This window comes from Salvelinus fontinalis, chromosome 25 (assembly GCF_029448725.1).
Source record: "Salvelinus fontinalis isolate EN_2023a chromosome 25, ASM2944872v1, whole genome shotgun sequence".
NCBI lineage: Eukaryota > Metazoa > Chordata > Actinopteri > Salmoniformes > Salmonidae > Salvelinus > Salvelinus fontinalis.
Window position 1 is genome coordinate 33,829,494 of NC_074689.1, and position 12,196 is coordinate 33,841,689.

General features: G+C 46.7%; 2 protein-coding genes across 2 annotated transcripts; both read right to left on the bottom strand.

Moving 5' to 3' along the window:
* Window positions 1–3,288: 3,288 nt before the first annotated feature.
* On the bottom strand, window positions 3,289–5,808 carry LOC129823208 (eotaxin-like). Its single transcript, XM_055882060.1, has 4 exons — window positions 5,549–5,808; window positions 3,684–3,804; window positions 3,541–3,611; window positions 3,289–3,430 (listed from the first exon to the last, which is right to left on the bottom strand). Exons 1-4 carry the CDS (start codon window positions 5,628–5,630, stop codon window positions 3,408–3,410), a joined length of 297 nt encoding a protein of 98 aa, XP_055738035.1. The 5' UTR covers window positions 5,631–5,808; the 3' UTR covers window positions 3,289–3,407.
* A 317-nt stretch (window positions 5,809–6,125) lies between these two features.
* On the bottom strand, window positions 6,126–9,095 carry LOC129823207 (mucin-2-like). The gene is made up of 4 exons (XM_055882059.1): window positions 8,920–9,095; window positions 8,478–8,592; window positions 8,236–8,310; window positions 6,126–8,137 (listed from the first exon to the last, which is right to left on the bottom strand). Exons 1-4 carry the CDS (start codon window positions 8,993–8,995, stop codon window positions 6,547–6,549), a joined length of 1,857 nt encoding a protein of 618 aa, XP_055738034.1. The 5' UTR covers window positions 8,996–9,095; the 3' UTR covers window positions 6,126–6,546.
* Between the last annotated feature and the right edge of the window lie 3,101 nt (window positions 9,096–12,196).

Here is a 12,196-nt window from a genome sequence, read left to right on the forward strand (position 1 = left end):
TGTTTCATTCCATACTGTGGGTCTCTTGAGGAGCTGTCCATGCTGCCACAGTGTGTGTGTGTGTGTGTGTGTGTGTGTGTGTGTGTGTGTGTGTGTGTGTGTGTGTGTGTGTGTGTGTGTGTGTGTGTGTGTGTGTGTGTGTGTGTGTGTGTGTGTGTGTGTGTGTGTGTGTGTGTGTGTGTGTGTGTGTGTCTTCAGAAGCTACCTAAGGGTCTCTAGAACATCATATATTCTATGTTTATGAGACAGAAGCCTGAAGCATTTCTGTTTTCCACTGGAATGGGTTTGGCATTCCAGGTATTGCACACACACACACACACACACACACACACACACACACACACACACACACACACACACACACACACACACACACACACACACACACACACACACACACACACACACACACACACACACACACACACACACACACACACACACACACACCTGGTGCCCTGTAGTCTGCCTCAGTGGTTTGCTTGAGTGTTCTGATGCCCTGGTTTCAGCATTGTATGTGTCCATCGTTCTCTCTCTCTCTCTCACACACACACACACACACACACACACACACACACACACACACACACACACACACACACACACACACACGTGTCAGTTCTAAGCTGCTAGGGTCTGCTTTGGAGACCCAACCATCTGTTCTCTGTAGCTCTCTGTCCTAAACTGTCACACTGTATAGCTGCCCCTTGCCTTGTGATTAACTCTCCTCACCTCTTCTCATTTTCTTTCTTATTCCTTCATACCTGCCTTCAGAGTTTTAATTAACCTCCACTAGAAGAACTATCTGCCACTCCTGTCCTCCACTCATCCCTTTCTCCATCTCCTCTCTCCATTTCCTCTTTCCATCCCTCTCTCCATCGATCCCTCCATCTCCCCAGCCATTTCTGCCCACTCCTCTGGCTAATTAACCTCAACAAGAAGAACCATCTGCCACTCCTGTCCTCCACTCATGCCTCTCTCTCTCTCTCTCCATCCCTCTCTCCCTCTCCATCTCTCTCTCTCTATCCAGATAATAGAGGTTATGTCTGATAGCTTCACTGCTTCATTAAAGAGCTAAGGGGTTGAGAAGGCAAAAACAACTATTATTGGCTCACACACACACACACACACACACACACACACACACACACACACACACACACACACACACACACACACACACACACACACACACACAATGCACTCTGGGTCATCACGCTCCTATTTACACATTAGACTGCTTGACCACCCTCTTTGTCTCCACTCATCCCTCTCTTCCTCTCTCTACCCCCTCTCCTCTTTGCCCCCTCTCCATTGTATTCCCCTCTCTTTATTACATATGCTCTCTTCATTTTTCTCCCTACCTTTCCTCATCTGTCTCTCTCTGAATGGGCTGAGTGTCTTTTTAGAGCTTTAATAATACATAGAGGATCAGCCATTACGTAAATAAAACACTTACTATCTGCAGGCCCCCGCTGCTCTCTCTACAGCCAGGTCACTCTGTGCATGCATGTGTGTGTGCACGTGCATGTATAAAGGTGACACACAGCATACCCCCACTTATTGTACATTTTCACCCACTCCTGAGCACTGCATCTGTGGTCCTACTCAGTCACACTGTGTGGTTCTACTCAGTCACACTGTGTGGTCCTACTCAGTCACACTGTGTGGTCCTATTCAGTCACACTGTGTGGTCCTACTCAGTCACGCTGTGTGGTCCTACTCAGTCACATTGTGTGGTCCTACTCAGTCACGCTGTGTGGTCCTACTCAGTCACACTGTGTGGTTCTACTCAGTCACACTGTGTGGTCCTACTCAGTCACACTGTGTGGTCCTATTCAGTCACACTGTGTGGTCCTACTCAGTCACGCTGTGTGGTCCTACTCAGTCACATTGTGTGGTCCTACTCAGTCACGCTGTGTGGTCCTACTCAGTCACATTGTGTGGTCCTACTCAGTCACGCTGTGTGGTCCTACTCAGTCACGCTGTGTGGTCCTACTCAGTCACACTGTGGTCCTACTCAGTCACACTGTGTGGTCCTACTCAGTCACACTGTGTGGTCCTACTCAATCACACTATGTGGTCCTACTCAGTCACACTGTGTGGTCCCAGTTGTCCACTAGATGGTGCTATGAGGTTAGACTTCTCCTCTCAGCACTGCTTTCGTAACCCATAGACAAACTGTACACTGTATCACTTCAGGACAGCACACCCTGCATGCTTTACAGTGGTTTTAGATAAACATAAACACAACAATAGACTAACTATCTTCAAACTAACAGAAAATATGTCAAAATAACAGACTGACTGTCATAACAAGTATTTTAAGGTAATATATTTGAAAATATATATATTATTCAATCCATTTCCACAGAACAAAGTGTAGGTGCTAACGACCAGATACAATAATCAAAATATAACAGAAAAAGAAAACATGTTGAAAACTATTCTATGATGGCTGAGGGGCTTGTAGGGGGAGGCTTGTAGGGGGAGGCTTGTAGGGGGAGGCTTGTAGGGGAGGCTTGTAGGGGAGGCTTGTAGGGGGAGGCTTGTAGGGGAGGCTTGTAGGGGGAGGCTTGTAAGGGAGGCTTGTAGGGGGAGGCTTGTAGGGGAGGCTTGTAGGGGGAGGCTTGTAGGGGAGGCTTGTAGGGGAGGCTTGTAGGGGAGGCTTGTGGGGGAGGCTTGTAGGGGGAGGCTTGTAGGGGAGGCTTGTAGGGGGAGGCTTGTAGGGGAGGCTTGTAGGGGAGGCTTGTAGGGGGAGGCTTGTAGGGGAGGCTTGTAGGGGAGGCTTGTAGGGGGAGGCTTGTAGGGGAGGCTTGTAGGGGGAGGCTTGTAGGGGAGGCTTGTAGGGGAGGCTTGTGGGGGAGGCTTGTAGGGGAGGCTTGTAGGGGGAGGCTTGTAGGGGAGGCTTGTAGGGGGAGGCTTGTAGGGGAGGCTTGTAGGGGGAGGCTTGTAGGGGAGGCTTGTAGGGGGAGGCTTGTAGGGGGAGGCTTGTAGGGGGAGGCTTGTAGGGGGAGGCTTGTAGGGGGAGGCTTGTAGGGGAGGCTTGTAGGGGGAGGCTTGTAGGGGAGGCTTGTAGGGGAAGGCTTGTAGGGGAGGCTTGTAGGGGGAGGCTTGTAGGGGAGGCTTGTAGGGGGAGGCTTGTAGGGGGAGGCTTGTAGGGGAGGCTTGTAGGGGAGGCTTGTAGGGGGAGGCTTGTAGGGGGGGGCTTGTAGGGGGAGGCTTGTAGGGGGAGGCTTGTAGGGGGAGGCTTGTAGGGGAGGCTTGTAGGGGGAGGCTTGTAGGGGGAGGCTTGTAGGGGAGGCTTGTAGGGGAGGCTTGTAGGGGGAGGCTTGTAGGGGGGGGGCTTGTAGGGGGAGGCAGATGTACAGTACAGAAGGCTCCAGACATGGTCAAGCATGGCTTCTTCACTTTTTCATCACTTTTAAACCTAGAGAGAGAGATAGAGATTAATTAGACTGTGTGTGTGTGTGTGTGTGTGTGTGTGTGTGTGTGTGTGTGTGTGTGTGTGTGTGTGTGTGTGTGTGTGTGTGTCTTTACCTTTCTTTCTCTTGTCGACCCAGGGTGATTTGGGATCAGAGCAGATCTTCTCACCTTTCACTGTATAGAAGCTGAAACAGGACACAGAGTTTATTACTACTACTGTATGTGGGTGTGGGTGTGGGTGGGTGTTTGAGACTTACATGACGGCGTTAACACAGGGTGGCATGGAGTTTTGGATGCGGTATCCTTGCAGGTCAAATTTTATAGCAGTGTCAGACACACTTGTGCAGCAGTTTGTGGTCACCTTACTGGGCCGACGATCTGAGGGAAGTGAGAGAGCGGAAAAAAAACTGAAACAAAAGATTGTGAGAGCTCTAAAGTAACCATAAACATTTTTTTTTGTGAGAGTCTGACAGGAAACTATTAAGACATGAAGCCTGTCCCACCTCAGAGGTATCAGATGGCTTAGCAAAGAATAACAATGTGGAAATCAACCAACCTGTGTCTGTGTCTATCTCTGTGTCTGTCTGTGTTTGTGCGTGCACAGGGTTGGGGAGGAACTAATTACATGTAATCAGTTACAGTGCATTCAGACCCCTTGACTTTTTCCATATTTTGTTACGTTACAGCCTTATTCTAAAATGCATTAAAATGTTCAATCTACATACAATACCCCATCATGACAAAGCAAAAACAGTTTTATAGAAATGTTCGCAAATGTATTAAAAATATAAAAAACTTATATCACATTTACATAAGTATTCAGACCCTTTACTTTGTTGAAATACCTTTGGCAGCGATTACAGCCTCACCTATATTTGGGGAGTTTCTCCTGTTCTTCTTTGCAGATCCTCTCAAGTTTTGTCAGGTTGGATGGGGAGCGTCGCTGCACAGCTATTTTTAGGTCTTTCCAGAGATGTTCGCTCGGGTTCAAGTCCGTGCTCCTGCTGGGCCACTCAAGGACATTGAGAATTGTCCCGAAGCCACTCCTGCGTTGTCTTGGCTGTGTGCTTAGGGTCGTTGTCCTGTTGGAAGGTGAACTAATTGGTGGAGTGCTGCAGAGATGGTTGTCCTTCTGGAAGTTTCTCCTATCTCCACAGAGGAGCTCTGTCAGAGTGACCATCGGGTTCTTGGTCACCTCCCTGACCAAGGGCCTTCTCCCCAGATTGCTCAGTTTGGCCGGGCAGCCAGCTCTAGGGAGAGTCTTGGTGGTTCCAAACTTCTTCAATTTAAGAATGATGGAGGCCCCTGTGTTCTTGGGGACCTTCAATGCTGCAGAAATGTTTTGGTACCCTTCCCCACATCTGTGCCTTGACACAATCCTGTGTCGGAGCTCTACAGACAATTCCTTCGACCTCATGGCTTGGTTTTTGCTTTGACAGGCACTGTCAACTGTGGGACCTTATATAGACAGGTGTGTGCCTTTCCAGATCATGTCCAATCAACTGAATTTACCACAGGTGGACTCCAATAAGGTGGAGAAACATCTCAAGGATGATCAATGGAAACAGGATGCACCTGAGCTCAATTTTGAGTCTCATAGCAAAGGGTCTGAATACTTATGTAAGTAGTATTTCTGTTTTTTATTTTTAATAACTGTGCAAACATTTCTAAAAACCTGTTTTCACTTTGTCATTATGGGGTACTGTGTGTAGATTTATGAGGATTTTTTTTTAACAAAATGTGGAAAAAGTCAAGGGGTCTGAATACTTTCCCAATGCACTGTACATGTAATCTGATTACAAGTAAATTGCAATCAGTTACGTTACCAGCAAACATGCAAAACTAAACAGTTAAAATATATTTAAAAAATACAGATAACTGTGGTTCGTGGACCACTCTGGGTCTGAGAGGTGTCCTAGTTGTAGAGGGTCTATCAAAAAGCTTTCAATTACAGTAACTCAATGGTAACTGTAAACGCATTATAACATGTTCTGCATTTTAATGTGTGTGAATATATTATATAGCATATACTGTATATTCATATATAGTTCTAGAATATAAACAATATATGTGTAGTTTTCAATCATTCACTTTATCAATCAATCAGTGAATCAATACTCACAGTTGGCAGAGACAGAGGAGAGGTACACACACATGGTGATCAGGAGTGCCAGCGAGAGGGTCCTGGACTGGAACATGGACATATTGACTGACTGATTGACTGAATTAATTAATAAATGACTGACTGACAGACAGACAAACAATCACAGCTAGGCACTAAAGTACGGAGACGGGTCGGAGGTCGTACTGATTGGTCTGGTAACCGTGGCGATGAATCTGTGAAAGGCGGTGGAAGTGTCAGGGGTTTAGTTTCTGACGGTGGGTTACATATACCGTACTGGTGGAAACACCCACCTTGCTCTTTTTGTTTGTGTGTGTGTTATGGTGTGATGTGGTCAGTATTCGTAATGCTATAGTCACACCTCCGCCCCCCCTCTCTCCTTCTCTGTTTTTTTTTTGCCCCTTAACAAACCACCAACACCCCCAACCCCTGCAGCAGTGTTTCGGAGAATGATGGATTAATACAGGGTACACACACACACACAAACACCAGAAGGTGTGAAAGTTGATGCTGCAAATGCTTAGTGTTTTTTCTGTCTGCACCACAACGTCAAAACAGTCATACTGACAACTCAAAATAATAGTTCCATCATTTTATTTTCTATTTCAGTTTCATCAATTTTCTGATGTTACAACTCATTATTGTTGAATAAATAAGTAGAAAAGGAAATTGCTCTTACAAACATTTCTTAAAATAACATTGATTGATCAAAAAGAAACCAATTAAATGTATAAGTACTTAATAAATACATGTGTTAAATAACATTAAGAACTCATTGGCATAATGAATAACTAAAAGTCATCATAACTACTTGAAGAAATTAACTAATAAATACACGAGACACTGGCCTTGAAGATATTTCATAAATAATGATGACAACTGAATTAAATAATAACTAAAAATATATCAAATCTGAGTGTAATATGCAAATTGGAAGTCTGTTTTTTTAGATATGAAGAAGTGGAACTTTAGTGGAACTTCAGCCATTGGCAATGATTCTATTGGTTGGCTGTTGACTGCTGAGTTAAGGCATTCTCGGTTGATTCCCGATGAGGGGAGGAGGAAAGAGATGTAGGAGAGGAAGTGAGAGAGGGAGGAGAGGAGGAGGCAGGGAAAAGAGAGGAGAGGAGATAGGAGGGAGAGGACGTTACGGAGGGAGAAGAGGGGGAAGCAGGGAAAAGAGAGGAGAAGAGCGAGTGAAGAGAGGAGGAAACAGACAGAGGAGAGGAGGAGAGAGATGGAGGAGAAGAGGGTAAGAAGGTGGAGGTGGAGGTGAGAGAGTTGGAAGAGGAGGAGAGAGGAGGAGAGGAGGGTAGGAAGGTAGAGGTGGAAGTGAGAGAGTTGGTAGAGGAGGAGAGAGGAGGAGAGGAGGGTAAGAAGGTAGAGGTGGAGGTGAGAGAGTTGGAAGAGGAGGAGAGAGGAGGAGAGGAGGGTAGGAAGGTATATGTGGAAGTGGAGGTGAGAGAGTTGGTAGAGGAGGAGAGAGGAGGAGAGGAGGGGAAGAAGGTAGAGGTGGAGGTGAGAGAGTTTGTAGAGGAGGAGAGAGGAGGAGAGGAGGGTAAGAAGGTAGAGGTGGAGGTGAGAGAGTTGGTAGAGGAGGAGAGAGGAGGAGAGGAGGGTAAGAAGGTAGAGGTGGAGGTGAAAGAGTTGGAAGAGGAGGAGAGAGGAGGAGAGGAGGGTAGGAAGGTAGAGGTGGAGGTGAGAGAGTTGGTAGAAGAGGAGAGAGGAGGAGAGGAGGGTAAGAAGGTAGAGGTGGAGGTGAGAGAGTTGGAAGAGGAGGAGAGAGGAGGAGAGGAGGGTAGGAAGGTATATGTGGAAGTGGAGGTGAGAGAGTTGGTAGAGGAGGAGAGAGGAGGAGAGGAGGGTAAGAAGGTAGAGGTGGAGGTGAGAGAGTTTGTAGAGGAGGAGAGAGGAGGAGAGGAGGGTAAGAAGGTAGAGGTGGAGGTGAGAGAGTTGGTAGAGGAGGAGAGAGGAGGAGAGGAGGGTAAGAAGGTAGAGGTGGAGGTGAAAGAGTTGGAAGAGGAGGAGAGAGGAGGAGAGGAGGGTAGGAAGGTAGAGGTGGAGGTGAGAGAGTTGGTAGAAGAGGAGAGAGGAGGAGAGGAGGGTAAGAAGGTAGAGGTGGAGGTGAGAGAGTTGGTAGAGGAGGAGAGAGGAGGAGAGGAGGGTAAAGACCTAAGGGTGGAAGTGAGAGAGTTGGTAGAGGAGGAGAGAGGAGGAGAGGAGGGTAAGAAGGTAGAGGTGGAGGTGAGAGAGTTGGTAGAGGAGGAGAGAGGAGGAGAGGAGGCTAAAGACCTAAGGGTGGAAGTGAGAGAGTTGGTAGAGGAGGAGAGAGGAGGAGAGGAGGGTAAAGACCTAAGGGTGGAAGTGAGAGAGTTGGTAGAGGAGGAGAGAGGAGGAGAGGAGGGTAAGAAGGTAGAGGTGGAGGTGAGAGAGTTGGTAGAGGAGGAGAGAGGAGGAGAGGAGGGTAAAGACCTAAGGGTGGAAGTGAGAGAGAGGGGAGAGAAGTTGACTGAAGGAGGAGAGGAAGGTAAGGAGGTAGTGGTAGGGGAGGAGGTGAGAGAGGGAGATGTTGAGCTCCTGCGGGCCATTCTAGAAGAGAAAAAAATACACAATCAGTTTCCTATTCTCTTTTGTTCTTTCTGTGTGTATGTGCACGTGTGAGCGTGCGTGTGTGATAGATAACTTACTCAAACTGTTGAATCTTGCGGCGTACCCAGGGTTGTTTATAGTGACAACAGATCAGACCCTTCTTCGTCTCAAAGCTGCAGGAGAAACTTTGTTAAGACTGAAACTGAAGGGGTTTGACACAACATGTCTGGAGGCTTTGGCACAACATGGACACCACATACAGTAAAGCACTTTGTGACAATATATGAGACTAAACTGGATAAACCTCAATGAAATAAAGACTAAAAGATCTGTTCCTTACATGACAGCCCGTACACAGGGAGCGTTATAGGCCTGAGTCCAGTAGCCTGTGATTGGATCGGTCACTTCGCTCCTGGTCACTGTCTTACAGCACGACGACAGCTTCTCTCCATCTACTGAGGAGGGGGAATCGTTTTCATTGAAAGAAAAATTGGCTTGCTCAGCTCAAATGTTTGTAGTAACAAAAAGTAGCTGCGCACTGAATTCAAAAGGCATACAGTATAGGTCTACTTGAATAAAGGAACAACCACACTCACTGAAACATTCTTTAATCATTTTTTTTACAGCAGATGTCAGAACAAACGGATGCGTTTTGGCAGCATCCCTCGTCAGCATCATACTTACATATTCTCAAAGAAACAAATCATCTTGACCTGGCAATCACTTCAAAAACCATGTACCTTCCACCTCTAACCACCTAACACACACTTCCTTCTCCTCACCTGTCCCTGTCCAGACCAGCATTGCTATGACGATTGCTGCTGTCCAGATCTTCACCAGAGTTCCACAGGTCACCATCTTTACTGTAAATCTCAGATTCAACTGGTACAATACAAGTTGAATAAATAGATTAATTAATTCTCTCTCTTCTCTGGCAGGCTGCTCAGCTTAGCTCAGGGTCAATTCTGTAGTGTCAGTCTTCACCAGGGTTGAGGTTATATAAAGGCCTGAAAAGCAGAAGTGGCATCTCCGGTTCACTCTTCTCCTCTCCTTTTTTTGTGAATGACAGAATGAATGAAAGACTGTCAGGAGTTTCTGCTGCGTCAGCGCAGATCGTTTACCAAGAGGAAACACTTTCATCAGCATTCCGGACGGAAAAACTTGACATGGGTCTTTCCCAGAATGGCTGTTCGGATGATCAGACTGCCAGTACGACAGTTGAACTAAGCTCATGAGGTATTTATAGGTTATATTCTTCAAGAATCAATGTAGTAACTGCCGATTGACTCTTTAAGGTATGGCCTAATGACTGAGCTAAACATGCTCTGATGAAGGCTTTACTAATGAAACCTACTGTAGTAGGTGGAAGATAAAGTGATTTTGTCCTTTATGTCCAAGATTGAGTGCCCCTACGTTTTCTTTTGTCAGTTGACTTTAGTGTGTGGTTTAGGATGATGACATCATCTTGACCCCATCCCAATTACACATGAAAAGTCGCAACCTTAACCTTTGTACAGCATTGGGTTTTACTCATCCCTGACAATCATCTCTGTTGTACTTTGTCAGACAGTGGAGGACTCCCATTGAAAATGCATTGGCTCCATCTGAAATTCTAGACAAATTCCCAATATGGCCACGGAATAAGGTGTGTAGTGCTGGTAATGACCTAACCCTGTAGACCCCACTCCTTGTAGATCTCCTGGAGCAGGATTGGCTACTCCTGTGCTAGACTGATTATTGTAGTTAATGTAGACTGAACAAAAACATAAACACAGCATGTAAAGTGTTGGTCCCATGTTTCATGAACTGTTATAAAAGATCCCAGAATCGTTCCAAACGCACAAAAAGCTTATTGCTCTCAAATTTGGTGCACAAATTGGTTTACATCCCTGTTAGTGAGCATTTCTCCTTTGCCAAGACAATCCATCCATCTGACATCTGTGGCCTTGTGCCTTGTGCTGTGGACAATAAAAGGCTACTCTAAAATGTGAAGTTAAATCACACAACACAATGCCACAGATTTGAGGGAGCGTGCAATTGGCATGCTAACTGCAGGAATGTCCACCAGAGCTGTAGCCAGAAAATGGAATGTTCATTTCTCTACCAACGTCATTTTAGAGAATTTGTCAGTATGTCCATCCGGCCTCACAATTGCAGACCATGTGTAACCACGCCAGCCAAGGACCTCCACATCTGGCTTTGTCACCTGTGGGATCGTCTGAGACCAGCCACCCGGACAGCTGATGAAACTGTGGGTTTGCCCAACCAAAGAATTTCTGCCCAAACTGTCAGGGAAGCTCATCTGTGTGCGCGTCGTCCTCACCAGGGTCTTGACCTGACTGCAGTTCGACGTCGTAACCGACTTCAGTGGGCAAATACTCACCTTCAATCGCCACTGGCACCTGGAGAAGTGAGCTCTTCACAGATGGATCCAAGTTTCAACTGTACCAGGCAGATGGCAGACATTGTGAACAGAGTGCCCCATGGTGGGGGTGGGTTATGGTATGGGCAAGCATAAGCTATGGACAATGAATACAATTGCATTTAATCCATGGCAATTTGAATGCACAGAGATACCGTGATGATATCCTGAAGACAATTGTCGTGCCTGTAACAACCTGGCTCATAGTTCGTAACAACAAAGGGAAACCACGCATAACTTAAATGTAAAAAGGAATACATTTATTAAACTAAATAATAATAAATACAAAAATGTAACATCAGCTATGGACATTTGTAGGATCAATCAAATTCAATCAAATGTATTTATAAAGCCCTTTCTACATCAGCCGATGTCACAAAGTGCTATACAGAAACCCAGCCTAAAACCCCAAACAGGATCAGTAGGGTATGCGGTGTGTTGTATGGTGAAAACAGGTGGTGGAAGCCAGCCTGCCAGTCAGCCAACTTTTATAGCCTTCAGGCCAAGCCTGCCCAGACTGGCCTCCTGGAACAAGCAGACTACCAAACAGGAGATCCCAGCAGATCCCCTAAAATGAACGGGGTTCCACCACAAACCTGAAACAAAAACAAATCAGAAAGAACCAAACACAAAAAAACAAATGCCTTTTGCTCCACTTATTACTAAACATAAAGAAAACACTCACCTGTACCCCCTGAACCACCTCTGCCCTCCCTCTCCCACCTGTACCCCCTGAACCACCTCTGCCCTCCCTCTCCCACCTGTACCCCCTGAACCACCTCTGCCCTCCAGGCTGCCCATCCCTCTCCCACCTGTACCCCCTGAACCACCTCTGCCCTCCCTCTCCCACCTGTACCCCCTGAACCACCTCTGCCCTCCCTCTCCCACCTGTACCCCCTGAACCACCTCTGCCCTCCAGGCTGCCCATCCCTCTCCCACCTGTACCACCTGACCCACATCTGCCCTCCAGGCTTCCCCTCCCTCTCCCACCTCAGCAACCTCAGATCCCAAGGAGCACTTTAAAAGGGAGAGAAAGAGAGACAGAACCAGGGAAGCAAGAGTGAAACAGGAGAGGATAGGCAAGTTATCCAAAACAATAACAAAAAACTACGGCATAGGGGCGCGGGACAAGTCAAGGATGTTTTCTTTGACCTTAATATGGCCAAAGTCCAAATTGTACGGCTGCAAAACAGTACCCACCACATAAGCCTCTGATTAGGGTTCTGCAAGGATCGCAGAATCGTCAGGGGATTATGATCTGTGTACACCACGAGAGAGATGCCACCCGAACCAACATACACATCAACATGTTGGAGAGCCTAAATAAGCTCAAGCACTTCCTTCTCTACCACAGAATAATTGAGCTGGTTCGAGTTAAACTTCTTAGAGAAGTAACTAATTGGACGGTCCACCCCCTGAATATCTGCAACAGAACAGCGCCTACATCACTATCATCTACACGGAGTATGAATGGAGGATTCAAACGAGGGGCAACAAGCACTGGGGCAGAACACAATAGTGTCTTTACGTTCTCGAACGCAGCTTGACACCTGTCCAATGAAATATACTTCACCTGAGCCTTAAGCAGGTCGGTCAGGGGTGCTACCACCGAGGAGGACTTCTTACAGAATCTTCCA